The sequence below is a fragment of the Centroberyx gerrardi genome, chromosome 20 (genome assembly GCF_048128805.1).
Source record: "Centroberyx gerrardi isolate f3 chromosome 20, fCenGer3.hap1.cur.20231027, whole genome shotgun sequence".
NCBI lineage: Eukaryota > Metazoa > Chordata > Actinopteri > Beryciformes > Berycidae > Centroberyx > Centroberyx gerrardi.
In genome coordinates, this window is record NC_136016.1 from 13,526,357 (window position 1) to 13,541,966 (window position 15,610).

Sequence of the window (15,610 nt, forward strand, 5' to 3'; positions counted from 1 at the left end):
AGACCGCCCATATATGCGTTTAATCCACATTTGCAAGCAACTCCTATCTTCCTCCTATTTTACCATCACTGTCCTGCTCCCAAACTGCCTTTTTCCTCCTCACATGCTTTTCACTGCAGTCGTCCGCCGGCTTCCTCCAGCCTCTCTCTCTCTTTTTTTTTCTACCTCCTATTTATGAAAACGTCACTTCAAGTCCCTCCCTGTTTGAATCTCATTAGTTTCTTGTGTGTTTCTCCCTGTCAATAATCCTGAATCCAGACTCTCTCTATTTCCATCCCTCTCTATCTGTCAATCAGCGCCGCCTTTGAACTGAAAACCACTCCGACCAACTTCAACTCACTCAATCCGAGCGGCTCGGCTCCTTCTCCGGCTTCCTTTTTCTGCCAAGATTCCCTTCTTTTTTAGTTTTGTACCAACCGCCAGTGCTTTGGAAAACGCCAATACAGACCCTAAACTTAAACTCGGATTTTCTAGATCACCGAGATCAAGGGTTTAAAACTTTGTGTTTTGCCCCCCAAAAAATTTTTGCTCGGGAAAAATGCCGCAGCTCAACGGCGGTGGAGGGGACGATCTGGGTGCAAACGATGAAATGATTTCCTTCAAAGACGAAGGGGAGCAGGAGGAGAAAATTTCGGAGAACTCCTCGGCAGAAAGGGATTTAGCAGATGTCAAATCTTCTCTTGTAAACGAATCGGAAACGAATCAAAACAGCTCGTCGGATTCAGAGGTAAGTGGCAGATTAAAACGGGATCGATCGGCTACCTCTCTTGTTAGGTCAGGCCTACATTTTTACTCTCTGCGCTAACATTGATAGACTTGAAAGAAAGTTGTTGCCCTCGCCCGTTGTGTTAACTTTAACGCAATCCCTGTGTTTCATTGCATTTCAAGGCGGAAAGACGGCCTCCGCCTAGATCTGAAACTTTCAGAGACAAAACAAGAGAAAGTTTAGAGGAGGGTGAGTTTCTGATTTATTGTTCCAGTCTTGAGTCTCGTTTTTTTGTTGCACGATGGCATTATATACGCCTGGCGAGGAGGCTCTCCTCTGCATTATTTCTCAAATGCATTTACCAAAACAAAAATTAAAAAAAAGTTTGCAAGGCACTTATAAAAAAAGTTTTCTTCTTTTTCCCCCCCGCCATGTTAGCTGCGAAAAGGCAAGATGGAGGGCTGTTCAAGAGCCCACCGTACCCGGGCTATCCATTTATAATGATCCCCGATCTCACAAGCCCCTACCTTCCCAATGGATCACTTTCTCCAACAGCACGCACAGTAAGTTCATTTATTTACACCTGTATGTACACACCACACCACACCACACACACACACTCGCTCTCTCTCACACACACACACACACGGACGCAGACGCCAAGTAGACACGAAGTAACCCCAGACACGCACGGTTGTCACCCACAAGTGTAGCCGATAAAAATGTAGAGCCAAGTTTTGCAACTCCCCATGAACTGTGCAGCGGCGCGCCCGGCCGCTTCGCTCGCAGCACCGTCCGCCTGTGTGTTCGTCATGTACAGTAGTTAGCATGCTAGCACTGGTAGCGACTAGGACTGCTTCCCACCTCAGTGCATTGAAAAAGGAAATTTGCTATGCCAGGTCATGTGCACAGGAAATTATTTTTACTGAGTTTCTGTTTTTTTCCCCATAATTAAATAAAAAGCATGGAAAACTCTAAAATTATTATTATTGATATTATTATTATTACTAGTGTTATTATTACTGTGTAGGTTCTGCTGTATTACAGGCTACAAATGCATGGTTTCAACCCACTGAATAATGCTGCAGTTGGCTTGTGTGTGTGCACAGCCTCATCAAAAATGCTCTTTTTGTTTTCCCTAACACAAACTGCATGAGCATTCAAGCCTTTACATTGGCTTTCTAATCGTGCTGTAAGCAGTGCAAAGGAATCTAAAAGCACTGATGTTGGTTACACAAATAAAATCAATATGCTAATGAGCTTATCAAAGTAATTTGCATGTGTCAAAATGTATTAAGACATTATGTACATGGTGCACGTGTCAAAATTTGACAGCTTCTTTTTCAAAACGCATACACTGATTTGTATTTTTTTTTTTTTTTTAATTTCTCATGGATAAATATTTTTCAAATGTGTGATTTATTGGATAGAAATGATCCTGCAACACTAGGCTGTGCTCTGCATGTGCTCCACCTCTGCTTCTAATGAGGAATCTATTGCCTTAAAAAAAAAAAAAAAAAAAAAAAAAGCATGTGCCATGTAAACCCTTATTTATAAATAAATTCATGTTATTTATTTAGACACAATCAGCCATGCTATAATTATGCACACTTACTCATTTGCTCAGCACCTCGCCAGTCCCACTGGGCAATGGCAATCCTTAAGCGGCATAATTTTCTCAACCATGGGTGTTTTTGCCCCCCTTTTTTAAATGGTTGCAATTACAAGTCTCCGCTTTAGGACCTGTCATCTCATTTTACAAGGTTAAGGCAAAGACCAGGCATTAGGAAATTTGACCCCCCTCCCCACCCACCCCTGGCTAACGAAACTGATATTTGTTTCCTCAATTTTTCTGCACTGTGCACACCTGGAAAATAAATGCACATGTGACATATAACGCCGTCCTTTTGTGTGTGACACAATCCCTGCTTCTGAGTTCAGCACGATCACACAGATTTTCATATAAAATGACAATTTTTCGGTGCTCACAGAATTCTCTGTACGTGTGTCTGTGTTTATAGTTGAAGGATTTTGTGTTTCCCGGCATATGCACACATGAGAACATTTTGCCATTCTTCCCTTCTTACTCAGCCAGCCTTGTTAACGCTACCGGCTGGTATGTGGAATTAGTCACTCATTATTCTCATCAGTATACTGACACAAAAGCACATTCACACCAGCACACATGATTTTACTGACACACTCACTTGTTTCCCTGGTTGAGGTTTTCTAGTTTTCTTTGTGATTGTCATGCTACTGTGTCCAGTGCAAGTCGTCACGTCGCTCCTGTCAGTCTGCTTATGCAGCAGTTATAAAAGCAGTAAATCCTGTAGCATGGCTGGAGGATGCTGCGGCCGGACAGCGCTGACCTTTGCTATCTTAATTTCACCCCAGGAATATTATTATCAGGCGTCAACTCAGAAATGGGATGATCGTTACGCTTTGGCCTGTTTTTTAATTTGTTAAATGCAATGTTCCCTGATTTGTTACCTGTCGTTCAGTGCGCCACTATCTTGTATTCAAGGTAATGTCAGTAAATATAAAAGCCCTCTGTTTACTAGTGAGTAGGTTTTTATTAGTAATTTACAAAGCAAGGAGGCTGACAGAGACTGATCAGAGCCAAATTACCGTGTGCATCAAACAACTTGTATTGTAGCTTTATTCACAGATCCACTTGAATTGTAACATAGTTGAACAAGGTTGATCCTTTTCGGCTTGCGGTGGTCTGCCTACTGTACCGCCTCGGCCCCCACTGTCTTTTGCACCCTGTGTGTCCAGCCATTAGAGCTTTGAAGTCAGCGGTCGCTGTAATATAAATGTATTAGACTTAAAGCTGGCATAAATAATTCACCTGGACATTGATTAGCTGTCTTGCTCCCTAACATGTCATGAAAGGTACTGAATATGACTGGTGGTATTGTTGGAACGAGACTTTTTCTGTCTTGTCGAGAAAAAAAAAAGGGGCTTTGATTCTCGCTGCTTTTCCCCTCATTTTTTCCCTCACTGCAGCTCCTCTTGGTTTGGGCGATGCTGTGGTTTTATTTTTAGGATTTGGGTTCCAATATTTAGGTCTTTGTGGCTTTTTTTTTGTTTTTGTATCGAGGATAAGTATTTTAGATTTGAATTGAAATTTTTGCCATATCTCCCTTTGTTAAATATCCAGGCATCTCTAAGGAGCAAAATTGTAATCAGTTTTGATTTTTCTGTCAGCTGGCCATGATCCTGATCTGTCTGGACATTTTACCTTGTTTCCTGAGATTTTGTTATTGCATGACTTGAGGGAGGGAAAAAAAAAATTCCTCCATGTGGCGGTTACCATAATTTGTCTGACCTCTGGGAGCCATAACCAGTGAGAATTTGTTTTTCCTACCACCTAAGTCCAAGGAGGCTCACAATTTAGTATCATTTAGCAATTTGACATGACGCTGTGCCCGGGCTTTAAAAGCCTTCCTGCCCTCGTCTCCTCCCTCTCCTCTCCCTGCCCTCTCCCTCCTCCCTAAACCTCACACAAAGGCCTGCTGGATCACTGGGAGCAGGTTGAATTGGTGAAGTGGCCTGGCCAGTTCACCCCGGGTTCTCTATCTCTTTCGCTTTCTCCCTTTCCCCCCCTACTGTCTCTCTCTCTCTCACTCCCTCTCTCCGTCTACCTTTGTTTTGTGCCGATGCTAACACGGGGCTTGTGGAAAAGGCGGCGGGTTAACTCCGGTGCTGTGGGCTAACATCACACCTCAACAGGTCTGGAGACGGAGACAGAGAGGCTGAGGGAGAGCGGGATCTGGGCGGCCAGCTCTCCTGCATCGGGGCTGCAGGGCCGTAAATCCACTGGCTTTATTTACTGCCTCTCGGACTTATGAATGTTAAGATATTTGACGCCACCCCTGGCCCCATAATTCCCCAGGCCTGGAGACTTTTGGCAGAGGTTTTGAGTTTCGACGTATAATTACGAGTAGTTTAAAAAAGAACAAAAAGAGGGGGGGGTGGTGGTGGGGGGGGAACGCAACACCCAGCATCCACCGCTGTGTTTAGAGTGAAAAAAGACGCTCCCCAAACCCGTGGCGATTCTGCAACAAGACGGTCGAAAGGCATTGTGTGGTTGAAACAATAGCTTTTTCTCCCCTTTCCCCTCTTTGTTTCCGTGGTGTTGTCACTCCCATATTGTGGTAGATCCACCTATTTAAAAAATAATTCCACTGTCTTTGATCCAGGATGGCTGCCTCCTTTTATTATTATATTTGGGAGGAGGGAACGGTGGATTTTCTGGTCAGATTATCGTAATGAACATCCAACTTGGCTGCAGCATTTGCCCATCAGCCTGAATGTAACACCACCTCTTTTGTGCTCACGTGAACACGACGCTGTGGCCTGTATCTCTTATAATTGACACAGACAGTATCTTTTTTAAACGTGTTAGCAGCATAAGCATAACAATGGTATATCATCTGGATTATGTGTGTTCTGCGGCTCTAAATGGATTTTGGCTGCGACGAGAGGAAAGATAGTTTAATGCGGATTTAAGGGATAGGCCCCACACCTTATCAAATTGGCTTTACATGTTAATAGGGCCTAATTGGTGTCCGCGGGGGGTTTGTGGCACTGCGCGGCCACATTTTGTGCCTCTACCCGCAAAATGCACTCTGAATTTAGTTGGAAGGTTGTGCTCCTTTTGTCTTGCAAATCACTTTTGTTTACAAAGTATGGCGGAAGCAGCTCCCGCTCTCTCCCTCCCACTACTCCTTTTTGTGCTCCCTTTCCTCTCTCTCTCTCTCTCTCTCTCTCTCCCTCTCTCTCTCTCACTCTCCTCTGCTTTCCACTGCTGTTTCTCTCATCCTATGCGAGGAGAGGGGAAAGAAAAGGTCCTTATTTTTCTTCGACTCGATAAACAGCCATAAAAAAAAAGTACAATCTGTTTTGGATTTGAGGAGTTAAGTTGGAGGGTGGGGGTGGGGGGGGTGGGGGGGGGGGAGCAAAGTTTGGCACCATTAAACTAAAATTGGGGCCTGCTAGACATTAGCGGTGCACAGCACATTCTCGAAGCTTAATTAGTCCGAACTGTAATTGTTCATGGTCTGCCAATAGGAGTAATGCTCAGGAAAAGTGGAGTTGCACTAAATCGGCCCAGGGTTTTTAAAACAATAAATCACTCGCATATTTGTGCCGTGATTCAGATGGAGGCTCGACCTCTCCCATCTCGACATGTGGTAAATTGTAAAGTCAATGAATCGCAGATGTAGGGGATGGGAGGGGGGTGGTGGTGGTGGGGTGGGGGGGGGTGCTGAGGAGGGGAGAGAGGGAGTACAGTAAGGTTTTGTTAGTGCCTGGTGAATGAATGGAAAAGATTTGTGCAGTAAATATTTACCGAGATATATATATTTTCTTCTTCTCGCTAGCGGGGCTTAATTGTCTAATGCTGATGATGTTGGCAGGCTGAGCGGTGTGAAAGCGTGCGCACGCCCCTCGATCCGTCACTCTGTTTGAAACGCCACACAGCCGAAAAAAATCAGTCAGTTTGTGGGCGTGTTTCTAATTAGATTTTTAACTAGTGCGAAGGGAGCAGCGGTTCCCTGGTGGTAGTGTGAGCTGGGTTTGGGTGTAGCTAACGTTCAGCTGCAGTCAACTCCGGTTTGGAGCTGAACCTTTTTTTTTTTTTTTCTTTCCCTAAACATTAATTAAATCACTGACGCCATTGTTTTTTGTGTAATAACACGACTAATCTGGTGCCTAATTTGGCCTTGGCTGGTGTGTTGAATGTAACAGATTATGCTGAGTATTTGTTTAGTCACAGTGCAGCCTGGTTGAAATATAATTTTTATTCTGTGACTGGTAAAAGCAAATTATTCTGAGAATGGGCAAATCCATTTTCACCTCCTCTAGCCTTTCCTGTCTCTGCCAGTGAGCCACCATACTCTATGCTTTTCTGTGTCTGAGGGAAAAAAAAAAAACCAGCATTAGTTTAGCAGCTGTGCACTGGTCCCCCCCCCCCCCACAACCCCCAATGTACCACCCCCCACCCCCCCTCGCTGCCTCTTTCTCCCATGCATTTCTATAGAGCTCAACACAAAGATGGTACTGTACATCTGGAATGCAACTTTTGTCATCTGTTAAATATAGGCTAGCTCTGCTCCTGGCCCACAGGGCTTGGGGCTCCCTGAAACATGGAAATCAAATTATTCTGTTTGTGTGTGTGTGTGTGTCTGTGTGTGCATGTAGCCACCAGATGAATTTGTATCCATGCATGCAGCATGTTACTTCATTTTTTTATTTTATTTTTTTTCTTCTTTGTAGGCAGCTCATTTTGCACTCCCCAGAATTGTTGGGGTCAGTTGACTTTAAATTTTAAAATCAATGCAAAAATATGCATAGGATCTGCTATTCATTTGATTATTGACAGTATTCATTTTCATCAAGATACAGTATTATGAACCATTTTTGCTTAATGAAAAGTTGTTTTATTTTGCATTTTTTTGAATATTTGAAAGTGAATATACACCAAACCTCTGAAAGTACTTAGAATTACATGGCTGTTGTTGATTTGTAAAGGGAAGTTCCTGCAGGACTGTGCATAGCTGCTCCATTCATCCCTGTTAAGTGGCCCCTAGTACAAGTACACGTGTTGACAATAGTGGTTGGTAGAATGTTAAGCGTTCCTCTTACCTTGCAGCCAATAGACTCGACTTAGATGAAGCTGTTTCAAATAAAGTTACTGAAAATGGCGATAAGACAGATTGAGCTGGTAGTTGCAGATTTTAGATTTTATGGGTAGTGTTGTTGCACTGCATCCAGCTGAAAAGATAAGCTTGAAATGACTATTGATTGCATCTTTAGATTCGAGGGTTATGGTTAGGGTTAGGATTAGCTGGTTACAAGAAGTCATTGGCATTTAATTTAGAAAGTATCATAATTACAAATTCATTGGAAATGTCATTTTCTAGCAAGGCAATTTCAGGGATTCTGTGCTGAAGATTATTTTCAAATATTTTGGCCTGTGGAGTTGTGAGTGTGTTTAAATATATTTTAAGAGTAGTGCGTTTTTGATGGTAAAAATCCACAAACTGTTATGTGCAGAATTGTTTTAGCTCAGGTATCACTCTGCCAGAAGATGTACTGGTATGTGTGTGTGTGTGTCTGTGTGTGTGTGTGTGTGTGTTTTTTTTTCCCTTCCTTTTTTTTCTTTGCCTGAATGTGCATATTTCTCTAAGTCCATTCATAATGGGACCCGAGTCCTCCAGTAGCCAAAGGAGTTCACCAGTGGAGTGGGAGGGAAAGCACGGGGCGGGACGGGCCAGAGAAAAGCGGGAAATGTGTCCAGGACGCTGCGTGTGTGTGTGTGTGTGTGTGCATGTGCGTGTGGGGTGGTGGTGGGGAGGTGGGGGTGGGGGGGTTGGGGTCAGTCACACAAAGGCTGTCTGAATAGAGCGCATAATTGCTGTTAATGCCAGGGCAATGAGAGCAGCGACAGTTCCTGGTTAGATGTCCAAACAATAGTGCCCCTAGGCTTCACATTTATCTTCCCTTTAACAAAAAAAAAAAACAACAGCAGGGACTGAGCTGAGAGAAACAAGAACTAGAGGGAGGGGGGGGGCAAGTTTCAGTTTATTGCCACGCTTGACAAACAGGCGGGTGCGTGTGTGTGGCTTCTGCCTCTTATTGAATCGACCTGTTTCCCCCCCCCCCCCCCTCATGTCGCCCTGCACATTTCCCTACCTCGTCATCGCAGAAATTGGCCTTAAAAGCTGTGGGTGAGAGGGCCGCTGTGACGCCGGAGGAATTCTGGCGGTGCCGGCCTCGTGTTTAGATTGCGGAGTGTGTTTGGTGCAGGGTCAAAGTGCACCAGCGCTGACATGCTTTTTGTTGAGAAAGGAGCTTCCCCTCTCACCCCTTTTTTACAACAACTGATAGGGAGTGCTTGAGTTTCCATTGGAGTTTTTTTTTTTTTTTTTTTCAGCTTGTGTGTGTGTGTGCAGGGAGGAGGTGCCGTACTGCCATCACAGCTCTTAATGATCATGTCGGGCTAGATAATGACTAGCCGTGCCAGTGTGCAGTGAACACCTGTGGTAAGCCAGCCTTTTATGGAGGTGGTAGAATGCTCTGGAACGTTCCGCTGAAGAAGAATCTCATTCATGCTCATAACCTTTTTTTTTTTTTTTTTTTTCTCTTTCCCTTTCCCCTCTGCTACATGAATAATCATACAGCACTGGTAGATAATATGTAAGGTGCATACTATACATCTTAAGCTTGGCATCTGTTGTACAACATCAGCCAACTTCTCAGTTCATTTTCAGCATGGAATGGAAACAAAATGGCTTACATTCCCTCCGCTCGTATATCTTTTAATAGTTTTAGCCCCTATATTCCTAGATCCTGTAATATTTTAATTCTGATTACATGATATTATACTGTACTTACAGTATATTAAATTTGCAAAAAAATGTTATTCAGTATTTTCCATTTTCAAGTTTGCTTATTTGTTTTGGAAAAATGGACGGTGTTTGTCAGCGGCCTTGTTTATGTACCCGGTTTGTATTTCCAGTACTAATTTAGTCAAGGGAATTTCTGTATTCAGATAATCTATTCAAAATGGCTCAGATGGGAAGGAGGCACTTTGTGTGTGTTAAACACATAATTGAGGAGTGAAAGGTGATAAAACTCCAGTCAATGTATTTTTAATCTCCTAATTAAACTTTTAATTGTAGCAGGATAAGCTCCAAGGAGTGTGTGTGATTGTGTGTGTGTGTATGTGTGTGTGTGTTTAGGAAGCAGGGAGAGTGCACTAATGAGGTGATAGTCTACTTGTTTGCCGTTAAAGGTGGTGGATTCATAACTGCCTGCAAAAGGTGAGGGGGGCTTTAGAGCCCGAGCAGAAATAAATTCATCTACTAATCTGCGGATTATGGTAGGATTTGGAACAAAATGTTGGTGAGATTACTGTATGTTAAAAAAAAAAATGCGCAAGGCTAATAAAATGTAAGCCCTTTACACTGACACGCAATGTGGAGTAGCCTGAGATTTTCTTTATTTTTTTTCTGGTGCAAGACAGAATTCCAGTACAAGACCGATTAAGAGCAAATTCCCCATGTTAGCTCTTTAACCAGCTGTTAGAAACTTATTTACACACACTAATACTGCGCCTCCTGTAAAGAGACAGCTGTCAATTTGTGTACAGTACTAGATAACATTTCATGTGAGTGGCTCATTACGTCCACATATGGTCCACCACTAGTGCATGATCATTGAAATACCTCCCATTCTGCCGCCGATCAGAAATGTTGTGGCATATAAAGGATAAGTGTTTATTTTGTTCCAAAATGCAACATCTATCATTTAGAAAAAATGGCCGCTTACAAAATGATTGCTGGCATACATTTAAACAAATTGTTATCGTTTTTGAAGGATAGTTGGTAACGTTATTACTTAATTCCTCTCTCCCAGCCTTTCCTTAACACCTTTACAGACTGGATTCTCTATATTTTACAGAAATTGAATTGTGGACTGCTTTTTAAATAATTTTATGGTTGTTGTTCTTTGTCTTATTTTTTTCAAAATTGACCTAGCATTTTTGAAGTGTACTCTTAAAATGCATAGCGCTGGAACACAAACACCTGGATGGATTTTGTATTGTGTTTGCAGCTGTAAAAAAACAAACGTCTCCACCCCCCCCCCCCCCCACACACACACACACACACACCAGTATGGTGTATTCATTCCACTCCGGAGAGAGGCCGGTGTGTCAGCAGTGTTTGGGGTCAATTCCAAAAGTGAACAAATTGACTCACGGCATTGAGTGAATTGTCAATTGCCTTCCTCCCCAAGGGGTCAGAGTGAATGGAGTGTCTTGTTTGGACAACTGTCCCGAGGTGAGACGAGTGGCCTTCACCGTCCAGCCAGAGGGGACCGACTGACACACAGAGGAACCGAATGAACTGGCAGCCAAGCAGGCAGACAGAGGGAACTTGGCACTGTTGAGGCGGAAAACAATGCAATCTAGTCACCCTGAAATTACAGTTTGATTGAAATAATGACCTGTGGTTCACCGTTGTTGGGAACTCTGATGGTGTCGACGGCTCAGGCAATGACACAGGAGAGGAACCAAGTGACTGTAGTCTTCCTGAAATAAAACCAAGTCTGAATGAGAGGTGATTTAGAGGATGTCTTCGTTTTAATACGATGTTGAGTTTAGCTGCTTTGATTGGCACGAGAATGCTGTGATGATTAATCTAAATCCTGGCTTCTTAAAATAGTGGGTCTGGACTCAAAATGGGACATGGGCCTTATTCCAGTGGGTCCCCCTGTGGCAATATGTTTTCATGACCCCGGGACCCAGAGTGAGAGACTAAATTCCTCAATTGGGTTGGGAACTACTCAAGTTGAATAACCCCTGCAGGGGCTGAAATGAACACCCACAAAGCACCAAATGCTGGTAAAAATTTTTATTTGGCGGATAAATCAATAAGGGTCTGTAACTTGTTCAGACGATAACATTTGAACACCTTGGTTATATACAGTCTTTGGTCTTTTGCCTGCTGTCGTTGTCCCTGCTGACCACTGTACAGTAGCATTCAATAGCATTGAAAACGGGTATGGTGATATATTTTTATGAAAAATACATATTCTTTTGGCCAGTAAAAATGATTCTTGGCTGGTACATTATGTTAGTTCACTAGCCCTTGGCAGGTGAGCCAAAAGGTTCATTTTAGACACTGACCCCTGGTCTAAATCCTAGACCCATACAGTATATTGATAATGAAAGTTGACAGTATGGCCTGGCGTCACCAAGCCGGGATGGCCTGTGTGTCATGTGATGCACGTCATGGTGCCCTTTAGAACCAGGAGGCTCTTTATCGCTTTACTGCCTTCTTTATCTTTATTGGCCGTCGCACTTTGCATATTTCAAATATCAATAAAGATAAATTTCCAGCTTTGTCATAACAGGTGGCGTCAAGCGGTAAGATTTCAGGCCGGAACCTTTAGCAGGTTTGACTGTTACGCTGATTTGATTCTTTTAATAGCTCATCTCTCTCGCACGGGAGCTCAGCTCGGACTCTACCAATCAGCACTGAAGTTTGCCTGTTTAGGGCCGTGCAGCGTTTCCAGCGGACGAGTCCAGTTTCGCGTGTCTGTGAAAGCCCTTTGTCTGTTGCGGATGACCCTCGCTGCTGTAAGGCCTGTATCTGTCTCTGCTCAGGCAGGCCTGTAGTAAGGATGCACAGCTGGCCCGGGCCCAGGCAGAGGAATGCTCTGTGTGCTGTTTAAACAGTGGCTCGTCTCAGTGCGGGCCTGGAGGAGCGGAGGGAAGGAAGTCGCTGCATGTTTACATAGCTGAATTGTCCTTTGGGCCCCCCGGTGTCTAATGCACTACTGTTCAAACATTCACAAGTGTGGAGATGACCCCCACTGATGCTGGTGTTCACAGCTCTGCCTGCACCCTGCCTCCCTCTCTCTCTCTTTCTCTCTCTTTCCCTCTCTCTCTCTCTCTCTCTCTCTCTCGCCGCTATTTACTTACCAGCCATGGGTGTTTGTTGCTTCAACGTGGAGGTTTGGATGATAGATAAAAAGTATTACAAGGCTCAATTCATCACACTAAGAGGGCCGGGAGGGGGAACAAGAAACAGTAGAAGGAGATACAGATAGATGCGGAGATAGAAGGGGCCTCATTGCTCCAACCAAGGTCCTGCCCAACAAGGAGCCAGACATTGACGTACGGCGGAGTCGTCAAGCTAATTGTTGTTTGAATTACCTGTTATGATCCGATGACAAATCTCTCACACTCTCGCCACCAGAGCGGAAAATGTAGCCGGGGATTGGCATGATCTTAGCGAGTGTGTAAACCTTGCTTCAACAAGATGGATAAATGCAATTATTGGGCAGACCTGGAGAGGAGAAAATCCATTTAAAGCCCGTAAAGCTAAGCAGGGGCCGTGGTTAATTCATTTGGCCAATTTACGGGTGATGTACGAGTGTCAGGGCACATTAGTCAGGCAGGGAGAGGTGAGTGTGTGTGTGTTGGCTCAGGGGGGTAGAGTGGGGGGGGGGGGGGGGATGCTCTTTGGTTGCAGAGCAGTCTCCTTGAGACCCGATTCCCTGCCTCCCTCCAGTCGTCTCCCTGCCATTTCAGCGCACAATACAAATGGAGCCTGGACGTGGAAATGACAAAAAGATGCACTGAGTGGGAGGGAAGCGGGATTGCTTTGCAAATGAGGCGGGGAGAGGCGGCTGTGGTCCGCTGGGCGGCAGAGTGAGCGCCACCACCGCCGCCGTACCTAGTGCTCAATCAGGCCCTGTCCGCTCAGCCTGCTCCTGTGACCCCCGCATCCCTCCCTGGCAAAGCTGCGACAGTCGTTTCAGAGGTAAATGACTCACCTGAGAAATTTAGCTGATAGGCTTGAGAAGTGTTTGTCAGTTCATAGTACAAAATGCCCTAAAAGCGCAGGCCTGTTGCCTAAGCTCAGGTTCTACTGTCAGTCTATTACTCTTCCTGGAACCTGTAACCTTTGCACACATTTTCGTTTCTGTGTAATCAGAAGTGACCCAAACTTAAATGTATCACAGAGCCAGCAGAAAATGCAATGATGAATAAAAACCTGTTGCGGTCGGTTTTATGTTCGTGTCTATGGTGTCAGTTGTAGCTGTGCGGAGACTTGTACAATTCAATTACACACACTCTGACCCAGATTGACTCTGATACTCTCGCTGAACTCAGGGGAGTTTCAAATTGAGTTACAATTATAGTGTGGATGCCGATGTTTACTCTGGGCACGCAGGGCCCTCGGCCGCGGCGACCGGCTCACCTGAGAAATCTTGCCTTTTGGCCTGAGCAGTGTTGCCTCAGCCGCTGGCAGTCTCGCCGATATACTTTTCTCTGTTATCGTGAAAGCACTTGTGTTGCTCAATGCGCCAGGTCCTCCAAGTTAGTTTTCTGTCTGTGTTTCTTGCGTAGGGAGGAGCGATTTGTGTTTATCAACTCTTGCAGTGCATTTACATTAGATGGCTTAGCTCTGCTTAGTCTGTTACACGGCCATTGTCTCGCTGGAGCAAAACCACTCAACAGTTACGCAAGCTGAGCGGTATGCAAAAACAGTGGTTAGAGCATAGCCGGGCGGGTGAGAGGCGTTGAGGGAAGCTTCGGTTTACAGCTCCAAGCCACAGCCTGAATCAGGGCAGGGCTTGGTATCAGAAAGAGACACATGAGAGACTAAGACCTCTCTCACCATGATACTGACGCTTTTTAAGTGGTTGGGATCACACTTAAGTGCCTCTTGGTTCAGTAGATGTGAACTGCTGGTGTGTGTGTGTGTGTGTGTGTGTGTTTGCGCTCTGCGTCAGAGGCAGTGTGTGTGTTAGCGTTTGTCACCTGACTGCCAGGCAGCCGGTCTCAGGAAACCAGAGTCAGTGTGAATGCCGAGGCTTGTCAGAGACAGGTGCCAGCGCTGCTGCCCATGCCTGCCGTACAGCAGCTGGGGGAAGGCTGTGAGGCCCACGGTCACGGCGCGGGGCACCGGGAGAAGGCATCGGCTAGAATTCCTCGCCGCGCAGATCGGTGGGGGGTCAGATGGGCAGGCCTCGCTGCAGTCTTGCGGCTTAGCGTTAGGAGTACGCCGACCGTGCAACGTCTGTGAGTCAATATTGAATAAAACAAGCATTGTGCTGTATGAAGATTGGATTCATTTATGGTTTGGTATTCTTAAATCTTTTCAGCCCAGGACCCAACATGATTAAATTCAGTCTCACCCTGGGGCCCAGAGTTTTATTAAAACAGACTTTTAATGTGTGGACCCACCAGAAACAAGTCCACCACCCATTTTGATTAGCCAAAGTTTAAAACACTGCAACACCGGGTCTGGGGCTGTAGACTGTAGAAGTGATGACATAATGGTCATGGAGAAATCCTCCTTAAATCCCCCTCTGCTTCTATGAGCATTCAAGTTTTGGTGTCTGTTACCAAACTTTCCCTATAGTGCTGGAGAACATCGTCTGTGGTATTACACAGCGGTGCAGCCTCTCTCCCAAGCAGAGCCACGGCACAACTGGAAAGTAGAACAGGAAACCACCCCCGTCCCCTCAGGATCATTGGCTGGATGTGCCTGGGAGCCATTCCCTTAAGTCCTCTGAGCCTTTTAGGGGAAGTTCCACGGACCCTTTCTTCTCATCCTCTACCCTCGCCTTTGGGATCAATTTGAGTCCTGCATTCTGAAAATCCTACACAGTAAAAACGTGCATCTAGCCATCATCTTCTCCAATCCCCCTGTTCTCCCCTTCCCAGACACTTGCCCCCTCCTGGGAGAACAACTGCTGACTGCCGTCTATAGGCCAGTGGAATTCCTCACCCTGACTCAAAAAAAAAAAAACAGCTTGGAAGTTTTCTATATGCTCCCGCAGATCATTTTACAGCAGTGGACGTGCCACTCACCACAACTGTTCCCATTTAGTGGGAAGCTGCCAGTCTTATTACGGTCACCAGAGGGACAAATGTTATTCACAGCCATTATATATGGATTCAGACATGGTCTGGTCATAAAATGATCCAACCTGGTGGGCCACCCCTGGCAACCTGTAAATCTTCCTCCCTTCCTCTAATGCTGATTTGGCATTTGGTGGCCCATTAGAATGCAGAATAAAATGTTAGGCACTGCTGTACATTGTGTTGTCAAGATTTTGCGAGGGGAAATGTTTACGTGGCATTGCTAAGTGATGGTTAGAGCAGATTTATAGTGCATCCTGCCACCCTGATTTGGCTCCTCCTGTCTGAGACATGAGACACAAGGCTGTCGTTGAACATGACACCCACGGGTGCGACAGACCAATCTGGAGAAGAAATACACCCGGTGACCCAAACAGGCAGCCAATCAGCTGTTGAATTTATAGTCATGCTGGCTAAAGCATTTATCTGACTAGGCCCAAGGTCCAAGTTCA

At 45.0% G+C, this 15,610-nt stretch overlaps 1 protein-coding gene across 13 annotated transcripts in view; it reads left to right on the forward strand.

Annotated features, from left to right (window-relative positions):
* The first annotated feature begins 247 nt into the window (after window positions 1-247).
* tcf7l2 (transcription factor 7 like 2) overlaps window positions 248-15,610 on the forward strand; it is a 91,566-nt gene continuing 76,203 nt past the window's right edge. For all 13 annotated transcript variants that reach the window (XM_071914770.2, XM_071914772.2, XM_071914774.2 and 10 more), the window contains exons 1-3: window positions 248-727; window positions 889-955; window positions 1,145-1,269. In XM_071914770.2, the coding sequence (XP_071770871.1) occupies window positions 539-727; window positions 889-955; window positions 1,145-1,269 (381 nt within the window). In that variant the 5' untranslated portion in view covers window positions 248-538. The remainder of the gene's footprint in view (window positions 728-888; window positions 956-1,144; window positions 1,270-15,610) is intronic.